The sequence below is a fragment of the Bufo gargarizans genome, chromosome 9, assembly GCF_014858855.1.
Source record: "Bufo gargarizans isolate SCDJY-AF-19 chromosome 9, ASM1485885v1, whole genome shotgun sequence".
Taxonomy (NCBI): domain Eukaryota; kingdom Metazoa; phylum Chordata; class Amphibia; order Anura; family Bufonidae; genus Bufo; species Bufo gargarizans.
The window spans coordinates 192927985-192943958 of record NC_058088.1 but is presented as its reverse complement, the minus strand read 5'-3'; the positions used below and the strand labels follow the sequence as shown (position 1 = coordinate 192943958).

General features: G+C 42.4%; 1 protein-coding gene across 1 annotated transcript in view; it reads right to left on the bottom strand.

Annotated features, from left to right (window-relative positions):
* The window catches only part of CLIC3 (chloride intracellular channel 3), a 24487-nt gene extending 8513 nt beyond the window's left edge, over positions 1 to 15974 (bottom strand). Inside the window, exons 1-2 of the mRNA XM_044268292.1 lie at positions 15827 to 15974; positions 7238 to 7347 (exon numbers count right to left, since the gene is read on the bottom strand). Of these exons, the coding sequence (XP_044124227.1) occupies positions 7238 to 7347; positions 15827 to 15862 (146 nt within the window). The 5' untranslated portion in view covers positions 15863 to 15974. The remainder of the gene's footprint in view (positions 1 to 7237; positions 7348 to 15826) is intronic.

The following is a 15974-nucleotide window of genomic DNA, read 5'->3' as shown; positions in this document are numbered from 1 at the left end:
TTTAATGACCAAACTGGTGCCCTTTAGGAGCACGTAGGAGTGCAGTGATGCATTGGATTGACCCCATAAAGCTGCTTTCTGCTGTTGGGTAAGCTGCCCTAGTTCCAATTCCGTGCCCAATGTGTGATAGGCAGGGGAGTGGAGCTGCAACCACCTCTTCAGGTGTATGGCCCTGTAATATGTTTGTACATCTGGCAGTGCTATACCTCCATGACCACGCCCCAGTACAAGCCTCTGGTGAGGAGCCCTAGCCTTCTTCCCACCCCACAAGTAAGTCGCAAATAGCCTACGGAGCTTTGTAAAGTACGAGTTAGGTAGGAATATTGGCAACATCTGTAGTATATACATAATTTTTGGAAGGACAAACGCTTTTAAGATATTTTTCCTTCCCATCCAAGAGGAATAGGGGAGGCGTAGTGATTGAAGCAGTTTTTGGACCTCTGTTAATAGGGGAGTATAATTGAGCCGAAATAGATCGTCCGTGGACGCGGAGATCTTAACCCCCAGATAGGAAACACATGTGGGTTGCCATTTGAAGGGCGTAGTGGTTTTTAAAATGGCTATAGAGCTCGCCGGGGCAGTAATATTTAAAGCTTCTGACTTGGAATAATTCATTTTGTAGTTCGATAGCCTACCATACTCCTCAAATAGCTTCAGAAGATGCGGGAAGGCCTCGACCGGGTTGGAGACCATGATCAGTAAATCGTCGGCATAAGCCACATTAATATATTCTGCACCGTTATCTCCTGTTTTCACCCCCCGAATATCCACATGCTCCCTAATAGCCTGAAGGAGAGTCTCCATGACCAGTATATACAAGGCGGGAGATAGGGGCAGCCCTGACGCGTCCCATTACAGATGGGGAAGGACGGAGACAATGTACCGTTGACCCTGATTTTTGCGCTCGGGCCTTTATATAGGGACATGACAGCTTCCTGAAATCTTGTCGGGATTCCAAACCTCGACATTGTCCTTCTCATGAAATCCCAGCTCACCCGGTCGAAGGCCTTCTCCGCATCAACACTAAGAAGCGCTAAAGGGAGATTTTTCTTCTTGGCCCACTGTATTGCAGTGATCAGTCTACAGGAATTGTGGTTCCCTTCCCTCCCAGGAACAAAGCCAGATTGGTCGGGGTGAATGAGTTTGGGGAGCAGGCGACTCAGCCGTGTTGCTAGTAGTTTGGCCCAAATTTTTATATCTACGTTAAGTAGTGAGATTGGCCTATAGCTACCGCAGAGAAGGGGATCTTTCCCAGGCTTTGGGAGTATGGTGACTGTGGCCTCCAGAGATTGCTTATGTAGGGTTTCCCCGTTCAGGAGTGCATTGCACCACGTTACTAGATGTGGGATCAATATATCTGGGAATTTTTTATAATAGCCCACCGGGAATCCATCCGGGCCGGGGCATTTGCCCATGGGCATAGAGGTTAGCAGGGTTTTTACTTCGAGTTCAGTGACCGGCTCTAATAAGGTATCACCTTCTTGTGGGGATATCTGGGGTAAACTAAGGCCTCTCAGAAACAAGTCTGTTGCTTCTTGTAATGAAGGGTCTGGGTGGTCTGGGTCCGATAGGCCATAAAGTTGTTTGTAGAATTCCTGGAATTCCTCTGCAATATCAGCTGTTTTATGCAGCATACTACCATTTCTGGATTTGATGTTGGGAATGAACATGGAATCTCTCTTTTGTTTCGTGAGGGAAGATGTTAACTTAGATCCCTTGTCCCCATGGGAATAATGTTTATATTGGGCGTATTGGTAGGCTTTAGCGTTTTGGATGTTTAAATGGTCCTTTAGCTGCGATCTCAGCCTGTTCAGTTCGGTCTGAGCATCTATCGCTTTAGATCTTTTATGGACCGCTTCTTTGTCTGCTATCTGAACCAAGAGATCATGTAGGATCTTTTGCTTCTCTTTCTTGACTCTACTGCCTAAGGCTATTAATTCTCCCCGGATAACCACCTTATGTGTCTCCCAAAGTGTCGTCTGGGGCATGCCGGGTGTTGCATTTGCTACAAAGAAGTCCCTTAATTTTTGCCCTAGGATCAAGGTATCTGCTTGTCTATCCAATAACGTCTCGTTTAGACGCCACTGTCTGACTGAGGCTGGAAGGCTGGAGAATCTAAGGGCAGCGGAGACTGGGGCGTGGTCAGAGACGGACACAACACCTATGTCTGCCGAGTCCACCATATCTACAGCGTTGCTGGACAATAATATGTAATCTAACCGCTTATGCGATTTATGCGGTGCAGAGAAAAAAGTAAAATCCCTAGTATCTGGGTGGGCCAGTCGCCAGACATCTAGCAGGTTCATATCTGAAATGTATCTGTTTATACATCCTAAAGCTGACTGGGTTAACTGGGAGGAACCATCAGAGGCATCAATGATGGGATTCAACGTAACATTGAGGTCTCCCCCAATCAACCTAATCCCTTCAGCGAATAGCTCCAGTTTACTCAGAGTGATCTTGATCCAGCGTTTCTGACCACGGTTAGGGCTGTATAAACTGGCAAGCGTAACCTTTTGTGTACCAATGAGGCCCTTCACGAATATGAAGCGGCCCTCAGGGTCCGTCAGCTTAGATATCAATGTAAATGGTACTCTCTTAGAAATAGCAATACCCACCCCTCTCTTTGCCTTTTCAAAAGCACTAAAATACCAGTGCTGGAAGTATGGGTTTTGAATTTTGGGTATATGAGACTCTTTAAAATGCAGCTCCTGAAAGAAGCAGATATCTGTGTTATTCTTTTTTAGCAGACGGATGACCTGAGAGCGCTTTTGTGGGGTGTTAAAGCCCCTAACATTGTACGTTGTACATTTAATGGACGACATCATTGCAAGAATAGGGCAACTTTGGAACCGAAAATTCCAGACATGCACATTTGACCGTATCTAGGGGGTGAACAGAAAACTTCACAACTAAATACTCTGTCAACATGACAAATAGTACTGTGTAATGGCTCCCATGCCAGCAACACTGCAGCAGGTCACTTAGCTGCAGTGAAGCGGGCGTGAGCAGCCATGCAATTAGGCACATGTACCAGGTTTGTGCCAAGATAACCCTGGTAGGTGGGGGGGGTACAAAGTGGAACCATTTACTCATGATGGTATCCAAATTGCGTCACCCGCTGAACTGGTGCGAAATAGCACCGTGTACATTTGGTCCAAACAGTTCTACACAAAAGTAACATTGACAAGGCAGAATATCTACCCTGCCGGCACTAACAAGAACAGGAGCAATACAATGCAAGTGGTATACAGGTATACTTGCGGAATTATGGCGAGCAAAAAACAAGTAGAAACCTTCCCCTCTCTGGAGATTGCGTAGAGACGCAGTAAAGAGTCAGCGAGGACATCAATATAGTCTCTAGGACTTCAAGTGTCTCTAGACCTGTGCTGGTTCCTCTTCTTCTGTGGGGCTGGAAGCCATCCTGAAGCCTCTGGAAGTTCTGGCAGCTGTGTCCCAATCTCTGCAGACGGCAGCCATGATGGCACATCTAGTGGATCTGTTTGCAGCAGCTCCCAGGCTGCCTGGAGATCTTGTGGCAGGCGAATGGTGCAGCGCTTCCCATCTATGGTGAAGGTGAGGCCAAAGGGGAATAGCCATTTATATGGCACTTTGTGGTGGCGCAGGTGGTCAGTGAGGGGCCGCAGCGCCCTCCGTTTATTCAGTGTGGAGGATGCCAGATCTTGATAGATGGAGATCTTAGCACCTTCATGCAGGATTTCTTTCTGATTTCTGGCAGCTTGCATTAAGGCAGCGGTATCCACATACCTCAGGAGACCGCACACCACGTCTCTGGGGTTCTCCTTCTCTTTCGGTTTCGGCCTGAGCGCTCTGTGGATGCGTTCTATTTGAATATCGGCCGCACTGGAACTTCCCAGGAGTGAGGAGAAAATGGCGCCGGCAGCTTCTGGTAAGCTTTCATGAGGGATGCTTTCAGGCAAGCCGCGGATCCGGAGGTTCTTCCTCCTATTCCTATTCTCCTGGTCCTCAATGAGAGAGTATGCAGTGTCTAGCGAGGCTGCCAGAGCCATGGTGTTATCGCTTGCTGCTCTGACGAAATTCGTGATGGCCGACTGGTTGTTTTCCAGCGTTTCCACCCTCCCGCCGATGTGTTTTAGATCTGCCTTTATTTCTTGCAGGTCCTGTATAACAGGGGTGAGGGCCGCTGATAACGCCTGTTGTATGAATTTCCTGGAGATCGGAGCAGGGCTTTGTGATGCAGGGCCTGCCTCAAGGCTTGCTTCCTCCTCTCCCTCCGATTCTCTGCCCCAGTCATCTTCTTCCGGCAGCGCCATCTTAGGACCGGCCGGTGCAGGAGCTGGCGATTTTTTGTTGAGGTATTTCTCCATGTTGGAGACCCTGCGCTCCGGTTTGCAGGCTTCTGGCTTCTCACTGGGTATATATTTGCCGACTTTTCCCATTCTGGAGTAGTTTGGATCGCTAAATTTACCAGTTAGCAGGGTGATAGGTAGGAGAGCTCTCCTACATGCGTCCGGCTAGGTCTGCAGCCAGGCTCCGCCCCCATAGTAGTTATATTCTTGTACATAGGAGCAGTATTATAGCAGTTATATTTTTGTACATAGGAGCAGTATTATAGTAGTTATATTCTTGTACATAGGAGCAGTATTATAGTAGGTATATTCTTGTACATAGGAGCAGTATTGTAGTAGTTATATTCTTGTACATAGGAGCAGTATTATAGTAGTTAGATTCTTGTACATAGGAGACAGTATTATAGTAGTTATATTCTTGTACATAGGAGCAGTATTATAGTAGTTATATTCTTGTACATAGGAGCAGTATTATAGTAGGTATATTCTTGTACATAGGAGCAGTATTATAGTAGTTATATCCTTGTACATAGGAGGCAGTATTATAGTAGATATATTCCTGTACATAGGAGGCAGTATTATAGTAGTTATATTCTTGTACATAGGAGGCAGTATTATAGTAGTTATATTCTTGTACATAGGAGCAGTATTATAGTAGTTATATTCTTGTACATAGCCGGCAGTGTTATAGTAGTTATACTCTTGTACATAGGAGCAGTGTTATAGTAGTTATATTCTTGTACATAGGAGGCAGTATTATAGTAGTTATATTCTTGTACATAGTAGGCAGTGTTATAGTAGTTATATTCTTGTACATAGGAGGCAGTATTATAGTAGTTATATTCTTGTACATAGGAGCAGTATTATAGTAGTTATATTCTTGTACATAGCCGGCAGTGTTATAGTAGTTATACTCTTGTACATAGGAGCAGTGTTATAGTAGTTATATTCTTGTACATAGGAGCAGTATTATAGTAGTTATATTCTTGTACATAGGAGCAGTGTTATAGTAGATATATTCTTGTACATAGGAGGCAGTATTATAGTAGTTATATTCTTGTACATAGCCGGCAGTGTTATAGTAGTTATACTCTTGTACATAGGAGCAGTGTTATAGTAGATATATTCTTGTACATAGGAGCAGTATTATAGTAGTTATATTCTTGTACATAGGAGCAGTATTATAGCAGTTATATTTTTGTACATAGGAGCAGTATTATAGTAGTTATTCTTGTACATAGGGGGCAGTGTTATAGTAGTTATATTCTTGTACATGGGAGCAGTATTATAGTAGTTATATTCTTGTACATGGGAGCAGTATTATAGTAGTTATATTCTTGTACATAGGAGCAGTATTATAGTAGTTATATTCTCGTACATAGGAGCAGTATTATAGTAGTTATATTCTCGTACATAGGAGCAGTATTATAGTAGTTATATTCTTGTACATAGGAGGCAGTATTATAGTAGATATATTCTTGTACATAGGAGCAGTATTATAGTAGGTATATTCTTGTATATAGGAGGCAGTATTATAGTAGGTATATTCTTGTACATAGGAGCAGTATTATAGTAGATATATTCTTGTACATAGGAGGCAGTATTATAGTAGTTATATTCCTGTACATAGGAGCAGTATTATAGTAGTTATATTCCTGTACATAGGGGCAGTATTATAGTAGTTATATTCTTGTACATAGGAGCAGTATTATAGTAGTTATATTCTTGTACATAGGAGGCAGTATTATAGTAGTTATATTCTTGTACATAGTAGGCAGTGTTATAGTAGTTATATTCTTGTACATAGGATCAGTATTATAGTAGTTATATTCTTGTACATAGGAGCAGTGTTATAGTAGATATATTCTTGTACATAGGAGCAGTATTATAGTAGTTATATTCTTGTACATAGGAGCAGTGTTATAGTAGATATATTCTTGTACATAGGAGCAGTATTATAGTAGTTATATTCTTGTACATAGGAGCAGTATTATAGCAGTTATATTTTTGTACATAGGAGCAGTATTATAGTAGTTATATTCTTGTACATAGGAGCAGTATTATAGTAGGTATATTCTTGTACATAGGAGCAGTATTATAGTAGTTATATTCTTGTACATAGGAGACAGTATTATAGTAGTTATATTCTTGTATATTGGGGGCAGTATTGTAGTAGTTATATTCTTGTACATAGGAGCAGTATTATAGTAGTTATATTTTTGTACATAGGAGGCAGTATTATAGTAGTTATATTCCTGTACATAGGAGCAGTATTATAGTAGTTATATTTTTGTACATAGGAGCAGTATTATAGTAGTTATATTTTTGTACATAGGAGCAGTATTATAGTAGTTATATTCTTGTACATAGGAGCAGTATTATAGCAGTTATATTCTTGTACATAGGAGCAGTATTATAGTAGTTATATTCTTGTACATAGGAGACAGTATTATAGTAGTTATATTCTTGTATATTGGGGGCAGTATTGTAGTAGTTATATTCTTGTACATAGGAGCAGTATTATAGTAGTTATATTCTTGTACATAGGAGCAGTATTATAGTAGTTATATTCTTGTACATAGGAGCAGTATTATAGTAGTTATATTCTTGTACATAGGAGCAGTATTACAGTAGTTATATTCTTGTACATAGGAGCAGTATTGTAGTAGTTATATTCTTGTATATTGGGGGCAGTATTGTAGTAGTTATATTCTTGTACATAGGAGCAGTATTGTAGTAGTTATATTCTTGTATATGGGTGGGGCAGTAATATAGTAAGGAGGTTACTGCAGCAGGGTTTTAGTACCTGGAGTTGCTTTATTGTTAAATATGTCCTAAAACAATATACTTTTTGCACTCATTCCCTGCTCCTTACATGTGGACGGAGACTTCTTTGCTGCACTCACCTCTTCATGTCCACAGTGTTCAGTGTAAATGTGCATCCTTTAAACATCAAGATCATGGCCAGTCGTTGCGAGAATGGATTTGCTCCAATACTTTCACCATCTTCACTGGACTAGAATACAACAATATATAGGGTTCGCCAATTATAAAAATATTTAAAGAACACTCTATACAAAAGTAATATAAGGAGTTATGCCTTGTACAGGGCCTGAGGGGGTGGAGCATAAGACAGGGATTCTCTAGTGTCATACTCCGCCCTCTCAAGTCCGTTTCAGCAGTCACAATTACTAGTGCAGGTATATTACATATCTTTAGTGTATATTGTATACATTTCAATGCATCTCTGACTAGCGTCAACCTGCAGGAAGAATGGAAACTCTGCAGCTAAGGCTACATGCACACGACCGTGTGTGTTTTGCGGTCCGCAAATTGCGGTTCTGCAAAAAAAACGGATGACATTCCGTATGGCATCCGTTTTTTTGCGGATTAGTTTTTTTTTGCGGATCCATTGTAATAATGCCTATCCTTGTCCGCAAACTAGAAAAAATAGGACATGCACTATTTTTTTGGCGGAGGAACGGACATACTGATGCGGACAGCACACGGTGTGCTGTCCGTGTTTTTTGCGGACCCATTGAAAAAAACGGATCGGACACTGAAACAAAATACGGTCGTGTGCATGTAGCCTAAGAAGAATCTCCTGTCAGGGAGCGGAGGAATTACAAGTATTCGGGGGCGGCGGAATATTTGGGGTGTAGACAGTGTAATTGTTTACCCACAAGATAAATAACTTCCGTCCGCCATATAGAAACTAGTTCACACCTATTTGTCCCACCCATGGGTGTTGGTCCTTCTGAGAAGACTATTGAGGAAATACTGATGGGTTAGAAGCAGGATTTACTAGACAAACCAGATGGGTTTGTATCCGCCTCGCTCGCCCATACAGTGGAAGCGCAATAGGGTGTTTGTAGAGCAGCTTTGTGGTCTCCAAAGATGCTGATCTGTAGGTTTCCTGAGGCCGGTATGTGGGCCCCGGGGTTAGAGTCGACCCTACACAGTGCGCTTTACCCTGCAGCCACCACCAGGGGGAGCTGAGGAGCTTACAGTATATGCAGTGAGCTCCCCCTAGTGGTAGCACCTCATCTTTGGAATCTGTGGCTATATACAAGGGTTTTGGAGCTCTGTATCTGGAAAAGAAAAGCTCCGACTGGTTCAATATTTAGCTTCAAGCGCAATGACCATCCTGACATTTCACTGTATAAATCTGCATAAAAAGAAGAGTACATTTACAATTTTTTAGATTTTTTTTTTTGCACTACCATTTTCCCTGCATTAATACACATTGGTGGTATTAAACTTCTGCTGGTTGCCCGTAGAAACAGACATCAGTTTGTCTCCACCCCGCTGCCAGTCATGTGACCTAATCACTCAGCTGCCACTGTGTAACGGTCACCTGATCTCCCACAATGCACTGCTTGGCAGTAGGGGTGCCCCTAGCCTTTCTGCTGCCTGGGGCGAATACTGAAACGCCACCCCCCCCCCCCATGCTAATTTCTTAATCTAACCCCCTTTGCCACAATGAAAGCACTCATTGCCCATGGCCCTTCCGCTGCCCCCCTCTTGCCCCTACTGGGTGCTGCCTCACCAGGCCTGATTGGTGGTGCACCCCTGCCAAGAAGAAGAACACATCGATATCGGCACAAATTAAATACATTTTTGACAAAATTAGGGTCCATTCACACGTCCGTGGTGTGCTGCGGATCCGCAACACACCCGCCCGGCACCCGCTATAGAAATGCCTATTCTTGTACGCAGCTGCGGACAAGAATAGGACATGTTCTATATTTTGCGGAGCTGCGGACCGGAAGATCGGGGCCAAAACCCGGAAGTTCGGGGCCGCGCACCGCAAATGCAGAAGCGGAGAGCACATAGTGTGCACTCCGCTTCACGTCCACACCCGTTCCGCAAAATTGCGCAACGGGTGTGGACCCTTTTGCGGACGTGTCAATGGACCCTTAGGCAAATGTTTCCCTGTAAATTCGAAAGGGGAGTTTTTTTCTCTGCTGATTTTCAGAGAATATAAAGGCGGGGGGCTTGCCCAAAAAGAGGGCAGGGTCCTATAGAAGCAGGCGTGACAGGTTAATATGGGAGATGCGTCAAAAAAATAAGGGGCACGCGGGTTTTCAATGTGAACGCCCATGGGTGACTGCATTGGGTCCAAGCAGGAGGGCACCACCAGGCAGACCGCCTCACCTTGCCCCATTGGTGGTGTTTCTGCAGTATAGTATTGGGAAGCACAGCGGGCACAGTATGTGGCGGTGTATTACCTTGTATGTTTTGTAGCGCCTTATGAAATGTTTTCCAAGTATGTCTTTAACAGTAGGGCTGGAGGGAAGGAGTTAGGTTAAGAAATTGGCATAGGGGGTTGGCAACAGAAGGGCTAGGTGCACCCCCGAGCCCATGCTTTGGGGCCTATCAAATGGTGGAAAACGGGGTCTGTGCAGTTGGCGCTAGGAGCAGCTTTTTTAGGAATCCCAGCTCGTTACATTGAGGACAATGAGTTTCTGTTTGCCAAAGATGACTCATTTAATTAGAGGCGTCATTTTTAATTACTACCGCCACACCCTGCGCCTGCACCAGACTGCCCAGGAGCCCAATATACAAAATCGACGTTACAAACGTCCCTCTGTCTTCATGTTCTATACAAGAGAACCCGTCCCAACCTATTCGCCATACGTAAACACCAAGAAAACCGCATTGTGCTGTGAAAAAATACCTACTCTGCATCTTCCGTGCCTATGACAACTCTTCCATCATTGTGCTCCGCAGGGATATTGTGAGGATCCATACTGATATCTATCGGCACCAAGGGCATTCAGATTGATTAGGTTGAGATCCAGAGGATATCCCTATGACAACACTGAATGTCGGAGCAAAAGAAGAGGAAGGGTTGTCGTCGATTTTTTAGCTTTGGTTGAAAAAGTGGTCATGGAGGGGGGAGGGCAGCTCATGTATGTACGGAGCCATGTCCTCCATATGTTGTTCAACGGGTTATATCTGGGGCCCCAAAGGCAATTAGTAAGAAGTATGACTATGCAATATACACCCGTCATCCCTCTGCCTCAGGGCTGGAGTGGAGTATGACATACAGGGTTCTGCACCTATGACAGGTCTGCATGCACAAGATGTCTACAGCAGTGTGTCTGAACCTGGGGGACGCGCTGCAGGGTGAGGGGGTACGCGGCACTGTCCTAGCACCTAGCAATGTTTTGTTGCAGGTGGCCGCGGCCTCTCCACATTATCGCCTTCTTCAGGACGGTGATCGAGGTCCACCATCTATCTTAGTGGACAATCTATCTAATGGCTTCCACTCCACCGAGGCCGGGTACCTTGGTGGCACGTCTCAGGTGCACCACAGCAAACCACCATAAGCATCTCCTTAATAGGTTTCCTGCATCATTCTCGGAGTCACATACCGTCCTTCATATATGAGGCCCGTCCCTGCCTTACACCGGGCACGGGTGCCAGTGTCTACCTGCCGTGCCATGCACAGACCACTAGGACTGAAGCCAGTGGTGGCGACCGCCTGACGCAAAACGGAAGAGATCCATGTCCTGGGGCAGTTTAGGGGGGTATTATTACTACTGGGCATAGTAGGGGGGCTTTATCACCACTGGAGGACACTATGGTGGACTTTATTTCTTCCTGGGGGAAAATAGAGGGTGCATGCATTAGTACTACCGTGGGCACTACAGTAAGGTATTATTACTACTGGGGCATATTATGGGAGTTTTATTACTACTGGGAGCACTATAGCGGGCATAAGTACTACTGCAGCACCATAAACGGGCATTTTTACTATTGGGCACACTATAGGGGCTTTAATACTACTGGTCGCATCATGATGAGCTTTATTATTACTGGGGGTACTGTGGTGTGCTTTATTAATACTGGGGGCATTATTATAGGCTTTATTACTGGGAGACTATGTGGAACATAATTACTACTGTGGGCACTATGGTGGCAGTATTACCTCTGGAGCATACTGGGGGCATTATCACTATTGGGGGCACTATTACTACTAAGGACACTCTGGGAAAGAATTATTACTTTTGGTGGGACTTTTAGGAGCACTATTGCTGTGGGCACCCTGGCACAGTATCAGCTTAGCACAATTATTTTGGGGCGAGACAATGCTTATGGCACTACTGGTGTTAGGGGCACTATTTTCTGGGCACAGTTATTTTTGAGGGCACTGTAGTAATAATTATTGAAGGAGGCACTATCTATGTGGTAAAAGTATTTTCAGCGGGACTATCTGTTTCTGCAGTAGATTATTTGGCTGCAGTAGGGAGCACAGCGGGCACAGTATTGGAGATGGCAGCAGGTCTGTGGGGGCACCAGGTTGGGATGTTGGAATTGTGAGGAACCTAACATGTCTGTGTGACAATCTCTGAGGAGACGAGGCTGAAAGAAGTCATCATGGGGGTCCGGCCTGAATGGAGAAGGTGAGGAAAGAAAACATGACCATCAGAGGAGACGTCATTGGATGTAATAGGTATGTGGTGCTGTATTCTCCTGTATGTTTGGTAGTGCAGAATGTAACAGTCAGCAATCGGGAGTCCTAATGTGGTGTCAGTCAGTTTGGCAGCAAGCTTTACTGCTGCATGCTGCCCTATTGATCTCCTGACTAGGGGATATTTTTGGATGTATCAGAAGTGCTGCAGCCCCCCTTGACGGTTGCACTAATTTATTAATTGTACAGGTCCCGTTTAAGAGCATTAAATGGAGCAGTTATCACGTTCACAGCTGATCTTATTGTCTACTAAAGACAATACTCAGCGCAACGTTACCCTGAGCAGGTCTGCAGGTGACTGAAGCATCTAATTAGTCAAGGTATGTTACTGAAACTAAGTGCACCTACCAATTATCACCGGAAGAAATGGACGAGGGACGACATTTGCAGGATCAGAACTACAATTATCTTTAAGACACTAAAAACACAACATCCAGAACTGGGGCCCCAGGAAGTTCTGGCCCCGAGAGACCGTCCCTATATTCTGCCCCTTATGAAATACAATTGTCTTTCTAAAGATTTCTACATGTTCATATTACAGAGGGCAGTATTATAGCAGTTATATCCTTGTACATAGGGGCAGTATTATAGCAGTTATATCCTTGTACATAGGAGGCAGTATTATAGTAGTTATATTCTTGTACATAGGAGCAGTATTATAGTAGTTATATACCTGTACATAGGAGCAGTATTATAGTAGTTATATTCTTGTACATAGGAGTAGTATTATAGTAGTTATATTCTTGTACATAGGAGCAGCATTATAGCAGTTATATCCTTGTACATAGGGGCAGTATTATAGCAGTTATATCCTTGTACACAGGGGCAGTATTATAGTAGTTATATTCTTGTACATAGGGAGCAGTATTATAGTAGTTATATTCTTGTACATAGGAGCAGTATTATAGTAGTTATATTCTTGTACATAGGAGCAGTATTATAGTAGTTATATTCCTGTACATAGGAGCAGTATTATAGTAGTTATATTCCTGTACATAAGAGCAGTATTATAGTAGTTATATTCTTGTACATAGGAGCAGTATTATAGCAGTTATATTCCTGTACATAGAATCAGTATTATAGTAGTTATATTCCTGTACATAGGAGCAGTATTATAGCAGTTATATTCTTGTACATAGGAGGCAGTATTATAGCAGTTATATTCTTGTACATAGGAGCAGTATTATAGTAGTTATATTCTTGTACATAGGGGGCAGTATTATAGTAGTTATATTCTTGTACAGAGGAGCAGTATTATAGTAGTTATAATCTTGTACATAGGAGGCAGTATTATAGTAGTTATATTCTTGTACATAGGAGCAGTATTATAGTAGTTATATTCTTGTACATAGGAGCAGTATTATAGCAGTTATATTCTTATACATAGGAGGCAGTATTATAGTAGTTATATTCTTGTACATAGGAGGCAGTATTATAGTAGTTATATTCTTGTACATACGAGGCAGTATTATAGCAGTTCTATTCTTGTACATAGGAGCAGTATTATAGTAGTTATATTCTTGTACATAGGAGCAGTATTATAGTAGATATATTCTTGTACATAGGAGGCAGTATTATAGTAGTTATATTCTTGTATATAGGGAGCAGTATTATAGTAGTTATATTCTTGTACATAGGAGCAGTATTATAGTAGTTATATTCTTGTACATAGGGGCAGTGTTATAGCAGTTATATTCTTGTACATAGGAGGCAGTATTATAGTAGTTATATTCCTGTACATAGGAGGCAGTATAATAGTAGTTCTATTCTTGTACATAGGAGGCAGTATTATAGTAGTTCTATTCTTGTAGATAGGAGGCAGTATAATAGTAGTTCTATTCTTGTACATAGGAGGCAGTATAATAGTAGTTCTATTCTTGTACATAGGAGCAGTATTATAGTAGTTATATTCTTGTACATAGGGGGCAGTATTATAGTAGTTATAGTCTTGTACATAGGAGGCAGTATTATAGTAGTTATATTCCTGTACATAGGAGGCAGTATTATAGTAGTTATATTCTTGTACATAGGAGCAGTATTATAGTAGTTCTATTCTTGTACATAGGAGGCAGTATTATAGTAGTTATATTCTAGTACATAGGAGCAGTATTATAGTAGTTATATTCTTGTACATAGGAGCAGTATTATAGTAGTTCTATTCTTGTACATAGGAGGCAGTATTATAGTAGTTATATTCTTGTACATAGGGGGCAGTATTATAGTAGTTATAGTCTTGTACATAGGAGGCAGTATTATAGTAGTTATATTCTTGTACATAGGAGGCAGTATTATAGTAGTTATATTCCTGTACATAGGAGCAGTATTATAGTAGTTATATTCTTGTACATAGGAGCAGTATTATAGCAGTTATATTCCTGTACATAGGAGGCGGTATTATAGTAGTTATATTCTTGTACATAGGAGCAGTATTATAGCAGTTATATTCCAGTACATAGGAGCAGTATTATAGTAGTTATATTCCTGTACATAGGAGGCGGTATTATAGTAGTTATATTCTTGTACATAGGAGCAGTATTATAGTAGTTATATTCTTGTACATAGGAGCAGTATTATAGTAGTTCTATTCTTGTACATAGGAGCAGTATTATAGTAGTTCTATTTTTGTACATAGGGGGCAGTATTATAGTAGTTATATTCTTGTACATAGGGGGCAGTATTATACTTTTCTGAATATTTCCAGTGGAGATGAAACAATTTTGGTAAAACCTTGTAACACTTTGAAAAGTTTGCTAAAATTAATGTTGTTATAAATAAAAGATATATTCGAGTAATGATGATGAGAATAAGAATACTACCACATGAATTACCATGTTGCTACATTTTAGAATTATTTGTATCTAATAAACACAGACAGAATATCACCCTGCACACAGACAAATCCTGATATAGTCTTAAAAGAGCTTTCCAGTACCTTTACACTTTTTATGAAAAGTTTAGAATGCTATAAAATAATAAACCGATCCGAAGACTTACTTTACCCATCCACGCCGCTCATGTCCCACTGCTACTCGGGTCCCTCGCCAGTCTCTTTACTGTGGCCTCCAGCGGTAATCTCAGAGTTGTCCGCTGCATTGGTCACACGATCATACTTGCAGTATGAAATATTTTAAGGGACTGTGTGACCCCTTTTAAGGGAAAGCTCAATTTTAAACTGTAGACTGGAGTTTAATGGTATGGCTACAATAAGTCGCCTGACAAAAGGGTACAACTACACTGCAACGCGTTGTAATGGTAGTCTATGGTGCGATTGTCATTATAACAACTGTCGCTGTGTAGCCCTAGACTAAATCCCGCATCTTTGTAATTGATCTTAATCACCTTTATTTAATTTTTACTTATTTTTAGTTTGTTTTTACTCTGCATAGAGCATGAAAAAGGGTTATTGAATGGAAACCATCAGTAAGTAGACAATGTGCTGCTAACAGATCTTACCACGACTTGTGTAATGTGATAACCAGGGGCAGCCTGATTTATTATCACACAACCAGCCGATGAACACTTTGTATCCGCAAGTCAGGCTGCAGGAGGTATTCAAAGAATTAATGAGCCAAATTAGACCTACAGCACTACATACAGACATGTACCGCAATGCTCAGATCCATCAACAGCTGCTTGTTGACAGTTTCCACGTAACTGGATAGTATTTTCTGCTGATTTGCAATAGCCTTTCGTTTAATGTAATCATCAAGATGACTTCTGGCTGGGTCAGAGGCAAGCCGCTCACAAGCAAACTGCAATCCTCTAGAACAGGCATCCTCCAGCTGTTGCAAAACTACAACTCCCAGCATGCCCGAACAGCCTACAGATATCAGCCTACAGCAGGGCATTGTGGGAGTTGTAGTTTTACAACAGCTGGAGGGCCGCAGTTTGAGGATGCCTGGTCTAGAATAATACTGCAAGTCGGCATGCTCTGTGTTGTGATCCTATGGGGGTGCGGGCGTCTGCATGTACTGTGCTCTGCAGGGATGAGCAGAGAATGAGGTCAATGCTTTACCTTGACGAAGAGCTCAATTTTGGGTTCGTCCACCATTGTGCTGCTTGGTGACGGCGTGGAGGGTCCCCTCTGTGGTGGGCGCAGATCGTCAGGTCCTTATCTTGACTCTGACTGTGCAGGTGTGATCCTCGCCTCTGGTTTTCTTTGC